Source organism: Daphnia pulicaria, chromosome 6 (genome assembly GCF_021234035.1).
Source record: "Daphnia pulicaria isolate SC F1-1A chromosome 6, SC_F0-13Bv2, whole genome shotgun sequence".
Taxonomy (NCBI): Eukaryota; Metazoa; Arthropoda; class Branchiopoda; order Diplostraca; family Daphniidae; genus Daphnia; species Daphnia pulicaria.
In genome coordinates, this window is record NC_060918.1 from 4,886,984 (window position 1) to 4,898,536 (window position 11,553).

The following is an 11,553-nucleotide window of genomic DNA, read 5'->3' on the forward strand; positions in this document are numbered from 1 at the left end:
AAATCACTCGAGTTTACCTATGTATTCATTGGTATTACGGCACAAATTGTTGATGTTAGTTAGCGTATCGTATGTTACGCGACAACTGACAATCTGACACAGACAGACACACACTCGCAAGTCGCAACGTGTTCGCCATTCTTTTAAGAGGTCCAAATCAGACAACAATTTTCGATGACTGCCACGAGATGGCCGGCACAGATCGCAATTGCGGGTTTTTTTTCAAAAATAAGGCGGATAGGTACTGTCGGTGTCGGGCACTGGAGTTCCATTGTAGGGTAATTTTAATAATATTTAAAAAAGGTGTTCTTATGTTTTTGAAGTTCTACTGTCGCATACAAAGAAATGTTTAAAAATTATTTAAAATATTGGGGTTCTATTGTCGGTGGAGTCCTTCTGTATTTGGAGTTCTACGGTCGCCGTACCGTTTCATCGAGTCAACATCGAGTCAGTCGACTCGCAATAGAAATGATGAAACAAAATCTTTTTTTTTTTCGTGTAAGTGTAAGTTCGTTTTATGCTAAATTGTATTTTATTGACCAATTTATTCCGTACATAATAGTGGAACAAACGGATAACGTATAAATGCCCAAAAAGGGGAAATATTAATTAACCAACAGCGGAAGCGACCAACTCAGAAACTTCTGCGTCGCCAGAACGAACAGACAACTGCATGGTAACCCCTCCTTCAGGTGAAAGGGCCAATTTGGATCTCACCAATACTTCGTATCCACCCCGAAAAACTCCTGCGACAGCGACATTAAATAAAATTATATAATATTTGTGTCAAACTAAAAATGCAATTATTGTCTACCTGAAAGTAGGAGGGAATGGGCACTTTTCCCTTCTGGTACTTTGTCCGACCATTCACAAGGCTGCAAGCCAAGGAAAGATATGATGTTACGAACTGCTTCATCCAGGGTACGAATAGCAGGTAACGAAAAGGTTTCTTGCAACTCGTTCATAGAACCCATCTCCTCCCATGCAGTGCCAAATGAGGCTTTAGCCGATCGTTGAATATGGTCGGATACTCCTATCTCAACATCTTCAAGCTAAAGAAGTCAGAGGATCAGTGGAGGAGCCGACATAATTTTTATGAGATTCAATTGCTTACCACATAGTCATCCTCATAGCCGTCATCTGAATCAGGTAGACCCGTAGTCGGGTCACAATCCTTGACGGTAAATTTTAGCGTGGCACTACAAGTTCCTGCAGGCATATTTAATAATTGAATGTTTTGCATTCATATTTCTTTCAGTCTATGAAATGACAAATACCTGTACTGGAGAGCACTGATTCTGGAAGAGATAAAGCAACGTAGCAAGTTCCCAAGACACTGTACTCCAATTTTTGACACGGAATGGATAAGAGAATATCAAATCCTTCCGGTGCCTCAACAGCGACATTCACGTTTTCCAGCAGCTGATCACTCAGAGTGTTTGTGCAGTCAAACTATTCAGGATAAAGAAGATTTTGTAAGCTACTTATTCAAACTAAAAAGTATCGTTGTAACTGAAAATCTACCTGCAAAACCATATGTTGAGCATAAGTATGCTTCACGCAGCGCACCACATACTCGGTTTCAGACTCAGTCAATTCAGCAGGAGCAGAGCTCTTAAACAATGGACCGAAAGAAGCAAATTGGGGAATGGCGCTAAGCTTCTCAATGTAAACATCTTGACGAGTGGCAGTTGCTGGAAGACGGGTAGCCGTCGGAGCCGTGACACTAGCCGGAGCCGCACGCGAACCTGCGCCATCCATTTGTCCAGTAGGAGCTACAAGTCGTTCTTCGACAACCGGTGCAAGCGGGACCGATTTGAGGTCAAATGGTGCATCAGTTGGTTGATGAACATAGTTCAACAAAGCTTTTTCAAGTGTTACAAGAGAGGCCTAAAAACAAATAATAATGATTAAACTTTCAATTTTCACAAAGAAAAAATAAATCAATCAATAGATAATACCTGAAGTCCTTCCAAAATATACTGGCTGTTAAGAGCCGCTTGTTTACGGGAAAGGACAGAATAGAAGTAAGTAGCTCGATCGCGCACTTCATCATCGGTGTCCATTTGGCTTCGTTGAAGTAGTACTAAAATGTTAGGCAACAGATCTTCGCAAGTCGCACCAAAATGTGACAGAGCTGACACAGCAGCTGCTCGAACAGCAGCATTTTCCAGGATGACGCGATTGTAGATGAATCGAATATATTTCGAAGGCTGTTTAGTGCGTGGACCTTCTCGACCAAGTAAGTGTAGAATGCGTACGGCTAGACTTGTGTGCTCGCAATCTTCGATGAATTCGCACAAATGGGTCAATCCAGCCTCCTTGGCATCCGGATTGTCTTCTACGATAGCAATGATAGTGTCAGCAATTGAAGCTTTGTACTCAAGTCCACCCTCATCACGAAGCATTCCTGACAGGAAGCTCATCAGTGTACTGTGCTTGCGCGGATATTTCAATCCCAGCGATCGAATAGCTTCAACGACCACCACCTATTCAAATTTTTTAAATTATAGAATAGGAGATATGAAACATTTTAAAAATAAATCGAGACAAACCTTAAATTCATCTGAGATTTCTGAGACAAAAGAGGCAATCTGCTTCATGAGCCGATCAACCGAGGCTTCTCCTCCAGTCTTCAACAAAGTTGTGATGGCGAGAGTGGCAATTGAACGATTTGAATCCGTAATAAGATTCTCCAAATCCAAATTGCAAGCAGTCACAGCAGCAGGGTGCGTCATTGCCACCTACAAAATATTATTAGAATGGCTTTTTCAGGCACAAATAAATCTATACCTACGTTTGATAGGGTCCGAACGGCAGCAAAGCGTAAGGCAGGCTTAGGTGAGGAGCAGAAAAGCTGCAACACGGCGATAGCAGGAGCCAATTCGCGAGGTCCAGTTCGACGAAGGTTTACAATCGCGTGAGCGGCCTCGTAGATCACCATTTCAGACTTGTGGCGAAGACACGATTCAAGGTAATCCATTAGCGATGTCACCTCTCCACCAGCACTTTCTTCTTCTTCAATAAGTTTACAAACCATACGGATCTGTCATCAAGACCACAAGATATTGCATTATACTCTTGGAATAATAAATACATAAAATACACAAAGAGACAAAACAATAGTTACCAAATGGCAAGCTGCATAAGGTGACTTGAGCGGCATTTTTGTAAGCTTAGCCACTAGTTTCGTAACACCTAAGCGATCGGTCTTACGGATTTGATAGAGTAGACCCAATCCATGGTACTGAACCATAACACTGAAAAAGCATAAAGAATTATTAAGTAATTTAAAAAATCTGGAATAATAGCAAAATATTACTTGTCAGAATTCAGTGCTTCTTGTGCTTCATTCACCCAGCGCTTAACGACATCAGGTGCTGTTTTGAACAGGTGCAGACTGCTCACTAGCGCTGCACTGCTCACAGCAGGAGATTTATCAACAATTGCTTGTTTCATGTATCGTTCAATGGCTTGCAATGATGTGTTCTAGACAGAAATTATTCAATTTATTATATAACAGTGAGATTTCTTCTTCGTGACTTACATCAGTAATGGCTGTTAAAGCACGAATCGCTGGTGCACGATAAGTATCTTCTTTTCCTGTCATATCTTTGGTCAAACTAGAAGTGACAATAATAACATCTGCAGCAATAGTTGCCAGCTCCTTGATGCCAAGATACACCATCCGACGCAAAACAACATCTTTGCATTGGAAAAGCTTGGTCATGGCAAAGAAGGCCTCAGTAGCTTCAGTTGTTCCAAGGACTTCACCCTATAAATATCGATTATTTTTTAAAAAAGCTTCATCCACACAATAAAGATTGATATTCTTACCTGATTAATAAGATAAAGGATCTTGGTCAAAACATGAGTACATCTTCGTGCCTTTACTGGTGTTTCATTAAAGATTCTAGCTTCTTGAAGAACAGCAGTTTTCTCTACATTGTGAAATGGATTGCCTCCACTCGCTGTAAAAATAAGACTAGTTAGACTAGACTAGACTAAAATAAGAGAAGTTAAATTATGTCAAATAATTTATAAAAAATTTAACCACAACCACACACATTTTCACCATACTGAACATACTGATCAATCATGTTCTTGAAAGTTTAAAATTAACCATTCAGTGAACAAAATAAAATAAAACAACATACCGTCTTCTTCATCTTTTTTATCACGTTTCATTCCCATCATTTTAAATAGCAAATTTTATGTTAAAATAGACCGGTCTTCAACGTCAACTTCCACGTCACTATTGGATTGCTTTTCTGTCAAAACCCACAGATGTTTTTGAGCGGAACTTGGAGCGGCTCGTCTGTAACATTTTCACTTCTCACCACTCCTTAATTTGCACTACGCCCCTCTAGTGGTGGTGGGTGGCAATGGCTAAAAATATGAAATGAAGAAAAAAAGACTACGAAATACAACAAATTAGATTAATTGAACCTAGAATACATAAATGTTTTAAATCCTCAATTTGGAATAGGGTTATTTATAAATGTTGCCTAATCCAATCTGTTTTAAAAGGTTGACTACTTCCAAATCCAACCAATTTATATGAAACTGAAAGTCCGAATTAAAACAAGGAATGAGATGTGTCAGTGAAGCTGAAGCTGCAGGTCCAAATTTGGTCCAGATTCATCGGCTATTCTACTTTGTTTTGTTATTTGCTTTGCATTTTATAAGTACCCTCATAGATTTCAACGTAACAAGTTCAAGTGCCATCAGACCTGCTGAGAGATCGTCTTGTCTCGAGTTTAAAGCACGTGGTTCTTTACACCGATAAAGAGAGAAAAGCAAATTTATATTTCAAGTTTTGTTTTCAATTTAATTGAAATTATTTTACGTAATAAAAGGGTGTTTCCGCGTAACAAAATATCGACAGGGGTTACGCCCCTTACTTACTTGGGATTAATTTAGACATATTTCAGCCATAAAACGCCCTACTGAAGAACGAATTACAGCAACCACCGCACATTTTTTGGTCAGGGGGTGTATTTACTCACAGATTCAAGGTTTTCTTCAGAAAATAATCAACATCTTCCATTTTAAGAATGCCGAAAGAAGGTTAAAAAATTTGGTTTAAAAACGAATTCGAGGGGAACAGAATGGGAAAGGTTACATGACAAGATGAAAAACATATGTTGAGCATCTTTTTCTAAATATGAAAGCTTAAACAATAGGATAGCTTGCAGCGGTGGCAACTCCACAGTGATTCTTGCGGTTACGGGCAATTTTGATGTAGCCCTTATCGCCCCACTTTTCGCTCCACGAGTTCTTGACTAGCCAATAGTCCTTACCGGCTTTGTCTTTTCCGTAGCCGACTACCAAAACTCCATGATCCAAATCATCGCTAGAGCACTCAGGTTCGAAATAGATACCTAGAAAGGGAAATTGACAGTTACACAACCACTGTAAATTCAACATTGTGTAATAAGTACCTGCAGAGTAGAACTGGAAAGATTCGTGCGAAGCATCGATAGCGATCGACACCGGTCCGATGGTTGCGAGAGCAGCCATGAGCTTAGCCTCATTGCCAGAAGGAATGTCAACAAATCCACTGTCAACGGCACCACGGTTTTTCGGGTTGTATCGGCAGGTATCGTCCTGAATTCACGAACTGATATCAACACAAGCTTCTAATTTAAAATGTAGAAAACATACCTCAGCTTCATAAGGGTATGAGTCTTCAGTATCGATTCCCTTGTTATCCTTGATGTACTGGAAAGCTTGATCCATTAGTCCACCGTTGCAACCTTCATTTCCATATTTACCACTGCAGTCAATTAGGTTCTGTTCACTCAGAGACACGAGCTTTCCTGACTTGCGGAAGTTTTGACCCTCAAGAGCACCAGTCTTTAAAAGTAAAAATATTTAATAAAAGAGAAAGATAAAGTGCTTTAGTTATTTCTACCGATGAGAATGCCCAGCAGGATCCACATTGACCTTGATCCTTAACTTCAGTTATAGCTCCTTGAGTACGCCAGTCGACCGAATCTGGGATGACTACATTAGCTGCTTCCATAAAAAATGCACCCTCACCAGACTTGGTAAAATTTTTGCCCTTAAATCCATTCATAACTGCAACAAACTCGTGGTGAAGCTACAACAAAAAGAGTAACATTGATTATTTGGACTGGACAAGTAACTCATCCATTAATACCAAGTCCCCATAGTGGTTCATTTCCATACTGTAGGTTACTTCTCCTTTCTGGAATCTGGCATTATGACGAGCAATTTTGTGGCGGTTTTCCATGTACACCTTCTGGCGGAATTTCTCCTCAAATTCTGTGTATGACTTAGAATGGACATCCTGTGACAAGAAGTCTAGTTAACAAATATACCAAATAAATTAAAATTACAAAATCCACCTTGTATAGATTCCATTCATCAGCAAAAAGCTTATTTACAGATACAGCAGTAGCCATTCCAATGGAAACCACCAATAGGACAGAAAGAACAAGATGCCTCATTTTTAATGGATCACTATCACAGACCTGAAAAAAAATTAAATTGGTTAGTGACCACCACAGAACAAAGAACAGCAATATCAAATAAATCTGAATATCAAAGTGACATCTTGCCTATACACAATCTAACAATTTACCCAACTTAAAAGTATAGATTAGCAAGTGCCTACGTCTTTGAGTGACGCTACTTAATTGGACCAAGATTAAACGCACTTTCTAGAGAATCAACAACAAAGAACTATTTCGTAATACGATCGTAATGCTTGTTTACATTTTTTAATGCTTTCACAATTGTCAACGTCAGAAGGAAATGAATGATAATACAACTCAGCAATATTTTTCAATTCATGTACAACAGAAAAAATGATACTAACCAGATTATTTTTCCTTCAAACCAGTTCGCGATGAAAACTACGACGTAGATGACCAGACGTAACGACGTAAATGAAACAATTTGATTTGTTGCTCCTCCTTTATAAACTAAACAGGGAGGCAGAGAGCGAGGTTGCCGACTATGTTCAAGTAAAATAAACAAAAGAAATTCAGAATGTTTTCGTTTTACGATTTTTTCAAGGAGTTATGTAAAAATAACATTCCGAAAGTAGATATAAATTATTTTAATTGAGTAGATCTACCAGAAATCGAGGATTGTTCGACTTGAGTTATAAAAATCAACACTATATTTCATGCAACTATGTAAACGGGGGTAGAGTTGACGTAACAAGAATAAAACTGAGTCATGCAGTAAACACAAATTATAATCTAAAAAAGTTTTCATGTTTGTCTTGTTATTCTTATGATAATAAAACATCTGCGGAAATCTAGGTTAACCCAAAGATTTTACATTTCTAATAGCGCGCACTGAATACATACATTGCGTAATTAAATTTTCCCATCATTTTGATTCACCAGAACACAGTAATAAACTTAAACAGATAAAAGAGAAAACGAGAGGAATTAAAACTGCCCCAGCTAGTCATTATTATCTAGGGATGAAATGATTTGCCAAACCTTCCCAGTCAACAACTCCATCCAGCTCGGATTGATTAATTTTTATTTAGCGTCATCTATCCAGGGGATTGATCAATACCAAGATAAACACAAGGTCAGCCGAGGTCGAATACCGATGTCTGAAAGAAATCGATATGTTCGTATGTAGGCTACTCACACTGGGGTCAATGTTTTCATCTCCAAGCGCCAACGGCAAGCGCATTGTGCCATAGCGCTACAGTTGTTCGTGCATCAATCAATTCACTTGTTTTTACCACAAAACTACAAGGCCGTATATGATAGACGAATTATTTGAGCATTCACAACGCCATTTTTTCGTGTGCGGAAACGAATCGAGTTGAGGTCAATGATTCATTTTGAAAAACCATACGGATGCGTACGGCAAGCAATGAAAGAATTCCCAACGATCTCGACTGTGACGTCAAGGCGAATGGCGCAAGCTCCTTGTTATATTTTAACCTAACGAACATAACATGTTGTCAAGCCAATGCTAGTGCAGCAGAGGATACACGTTATTAGATGATGGATAACTAGTTCTCGAATTTCTTGATTGAGCAAGGCTATGCTAATTTGTAGCCCAGTTTTGCATTTATTTGATAAAATAGCAGCTAACAATGTTCATAACATAGCCTTTTTTTTCCAAAGTACTGTCTATACAACTAATCACACAAATTGAACAGTGAGCAATATTTGTGTTTGCCATTAAGATAATTGTGACCTATAATGAATCCTTTAATTAAACACCCACAAGGAGACATATACATCCGGTGCGGATCCGAAGAAACGTTGACCTCGTTAAAAAACACGATTCCACTGAATTTTTTCCAAAATGCCCAGTCGAGACGACTGGTTATTATCATGTATAAACAGAGACTCGCTAAAGTTATTCACGATCTTGAAAGCTTATCCTCCAATTTAGTCGAACCTTAAAACCAGTAGTAAATACATTTTTTTTTTCTTCAAACAGTTGAGCGATTTGGCCGATCATGGGGTATACAATAATATCAGCAGGCAGGTAATCGACCCCAAGGGCAAAATGGAAATCGACGTTGAATGCTTTGAACAAAAGGAAAAGCGACTTCAGAAGCGGTGTGAATCCGTCTCAAAAAAATTCCCAAGTATCCGCATTCAGCCCCCCCAGTCCCCACTGACTAAGAAAACCCGTCTTTGTACGAATACAAGACAAAAAGAGAGAAGGAATACCAGAAGTAGAAGAGAAAAAAGGGAAGAACCAAACAACCTGGGAAGTTAAAAGCTGCCAGCAGGGACTTACCTGAAGTTCAGTTCTTGACGGTGTAGCGTCGACTAAACATCTAAAACATTCTTTTCTTGAAAAACGTTGAAAAAACCCCAGTCATTTAGATCAATTATTCGATATGCTTCTCTTGTCGTGGTAAACGCGTCGACCTTAATCAATTGGAAATTGATGGTCGTCAAAAGTCTAAAAGTGATTACCTGCCGATTCTAGCCCAGTTTCCAACATTATAATCAACAAATACTTTTAAAGGTAAAATTCTATTTCTCATGTTGGTTAAAATCTTTCTCCCCAATTATACTACTTGGGGATGATTTTCAAATAATGACGCAAGAGAGGGCAACATCCGAGAGATTTGGGTTTCCTGGTTTGATTGTTTAGGGCCTAGTAAAAACAACGTAAGATCTTACCAAAAGAAAAGAACTCGTGTCAACAGTGACATTGACCTCTTGGTTCTTGACCCTCGTCTGTGTTCACAGGCGGAATAGGGGGAAAATAAAGTTGGACCAGGAAGGAGGAAAAGGCGTCCACAACTCTATACAGCAGCTTCGTTGACTCCCAATTCAATGACGATCGTATTATTCACGACTGATGAATATTTTAACGGGATCACATCCTTTCTGCACGGGTTCCATTTAGGTGATTCTGTCATCATGAGCAATTCGTAACAATACCATTGACATACATATGTGCCGAGTCAAACACTGATACCGTTAGACTCCATGTCGAAACTCGTCATAAGCTGCGGAAGTTGCTTGAGCAATTGATTTATCACAAAAGAATAACCAGTTTGAAGAATAATGTATAGACAGACATAAAATGACCCTCGGTTAGTTAGTTTTACTGCTGCTGCGTGCCGCAGTCTCCGAGTGCCGTTACCTGACCAAGTTTCATGAACCATCACCCCTCTCTCTGCATCAGTTTAACCTTGGAAGATGTTGCTGCCCGTTATTGCTAGAAGCTCTCGCATCCAAGTATAGGAAAATCGCCCACTATTCTTTATACACTGCCCCACATACATAGATTGAATGGTCAGTGAATGCGCTCAAAGAAACTAATCTGTAATGACCTTATTTAGTTTCAGATATGGCAATTTCTCTCTACTTGACGTTCTTCAGTTTAATTTGTCTCCTGAGTCTGGCCAACAGTGAGCTAAGCTCGTGTCAAGGTTCCGGCTTAAAATATCTCAACGGTGACGCTCTGTCGGGAATGACCTCATGTATGGGACCAGAAAACATACCCTATCCTACGTAAGTATACACTGCGAAATTTGACATTCAGTGATCAATCTCTGCCCGAATGGATTTATCCGGATCCGTCATGAAATCCCATGTCCTTGACTGTCGTGTTCATGACTGGAATTTTGGTGAATCATCATTCACCACCAGAAAATTGATGTGATTGCGACATCATCAATTATGTTGGCCATGAAATATGGCTAATGACACTGTAACAAAATATCAAAATTTACTCAATCGTAAATTTACTTCAGGGCTGCCATCGCACGTATGTTTAAATCGGATCGACAAGGCCGGGCATCACGTCTTGTTGATCCAGCGGAAACGCAACGGACGTTGCTCAAATTTCACGAGGCTGCCAACTACGGAGACTCGAGCCAGGTGCTACATCGCCAAGGTAACGAACTGGAAGAAATGGCCAATTCTCTCCAACTGTATACAACAATATAAAACTCAAATTTACAGAAAGGAACGTGTTTGATCTGCCACAATCGCAGTTCCGGGCCAGCACTGGATGTTCGGCACCGGGCGGTCGTCTCTGTAAAACGCGGTACAACACAACAGCCCCGTTATACGGTGTTTCATTGACTTCCGGCCAGCCAGTCACCATCGTCCAAAAATTTCCAGATCTTCTGCAGCAAGTCATTTTTGAGGTTTGCGAGTGAGTACAACACCTTTTGTGTTTATTAAAGGCGATGCGGGTAGAGCTTCTTTTTATTAATGTGTGGTCATTTCTTGTCTGTACACAGTTCGGCCGAGTGTGACGTCGTGCACGGTGAGTGCGTTCAAACTTACGTCCCCTATTTGTTCCTGGTTATCCCGCTAGGTCCGGTGACGCTAACCGGACAAGATTACGTCCTGGTGGAAAACGGCTGCGTCTGTCGTCCAAAGTACGCTCGCCCTGTTGGCCAGCAGGAATCCTCACTGTCTGAAGTCCTCCCCGGTTTGAATTGATAATGTAGTACGTAGCCTATCTCGTCTTCATGGATGAAACAATAACATCCCTGAAAAAGAACAGAATAAATCCATCCGTGATGGAATTTTTCTTTTAAAAAAAAATTTATAACGACAGCGTTGCGCAGTGTTGGAGACAACGAACTCCGCCGCGCCGAAATTTCAATTTTTACTATTTATCATTCCCCGCACGTCTCAAACAAAAAGAACGACAAAAACAATCCAGTTCAAGCGTGTTCTCCATTCCTCTATCTACTAGAAACACAACCGTAATGCTAAAAAAAAGTTGTACATAATAATGAAAACTAAAATAAAAAATCTTTGTTGTTTCTGTGTGTTCTGAATACAAAAGAAAAATTTTGAAACCGGAAGTCGCAGGTTTTCTTTGTTGGCAACTTCTATCTCCTTATTGTATACAATATTTTTGCCAAGCTGTACAATTCAGTAATTTAGAATGATATGTGAATGAAGGAATTTTTTGTGTTGAACCACAAACCCCATGTAAATTATTTCTACCACAAAAAGCTGTTCATTTTTGCAGGTAAAAACATTGTAATAAAGTAACATTATAGCCAAAAGAATATTCGAAAAGTGGTTACTTTGATAGCTACTTTCGTGAAAT

General features: G+C 39.6%; 3 protein-coding genes across 3 annotated transcripts; 1 reads left to right on the forward strand and 2 right to left on the reverse strand.

Annotated features, from left to right (window-relative positions):
- Nucleotides 1-509: 509 nt before the first annotated feature.
- Nucleotides 510-4,340, reverse strand: LOC124341666 (coatomer subunit gamma-2-like). The gene is made up of 13 exons (XM_046794598.1): nt 4,158-4,340; nt 3,838-3,971; nt 3,548-3,775; nt 3,323-3,489; nt 3,131-3,260; nt 2,798-3,046; nt 2,556-2,744; nt 1,962-2,489; nt 1,525-1,890; nt 1,278-1,452; nt 1,115-1,209; nt 815-1,052; nt 510-746 (listed from the first exon to the last, which is right to left on the reverse strand). Exons 1-13 carry the CDS (start codon nt 4,195-4,197, stop codon nt 610-612), a joined length of 2,676 nt encoding a protein of 891 aa, XP_046650554.1. The 5' UTR covers nt 4,198-4,340; the 3' UTR covers nt 510-609.
- A 640-nt stretch (nt 4,341-4,980) lies between these two features.
- LOC124342003 (procathepsin L-like) lies at nt 4,981-6,985 on the reverse strand. Its single transcript, XM_046794961.1, has 7 exons — nt 6,848-6,985; nt 6,375-6,500; nt 6,167-6,316; nt 5,918-6,106; nt 5,668-5,859; nt 5,445-5,610; nt 4,981-5,384 (listed from the first exon to the last, which is right to left on the reverse strand). The coding sequence occupies exons 2-7, from the start codon at nt 6,474-6,476 to the stop codon at nt 5,176-5,178; spliced, it is 1,008 nt and encodes a 335-aa protein (XP_046650917.1). The 5' UTR covers nt 6,477-6,500; nt 6,848-6,985; the 3' UTR covers nt 4,981-5,175.
- A 1,771-nt stretch (nt 6,986-8,756) lies between these two features.
- Nucleotides 8,757-11,260, forward strand: LOC124342005. The gene is made up of 5 exons (XM_046794962.1): nt 8,757-8,991; nt 9,818-9,989; nt 10,232-10,374; nt 10,443-10,638; nt 10,727-11,260. Exons 2-5 carry the CDS (start codon nt 9,826-9,828, stop codon nt 10,929-10,931), a joined length of 708 nt encoding a protein of 235 aa, XP_046650918.1. The 5' UTR covers nt 8,757-8,991; nt 9,818-9,825; the 3' UTR covers nt 10,932-11,260.
- Nucleotides 11,261-11,553: the final 293 nt, after the last annotated feature.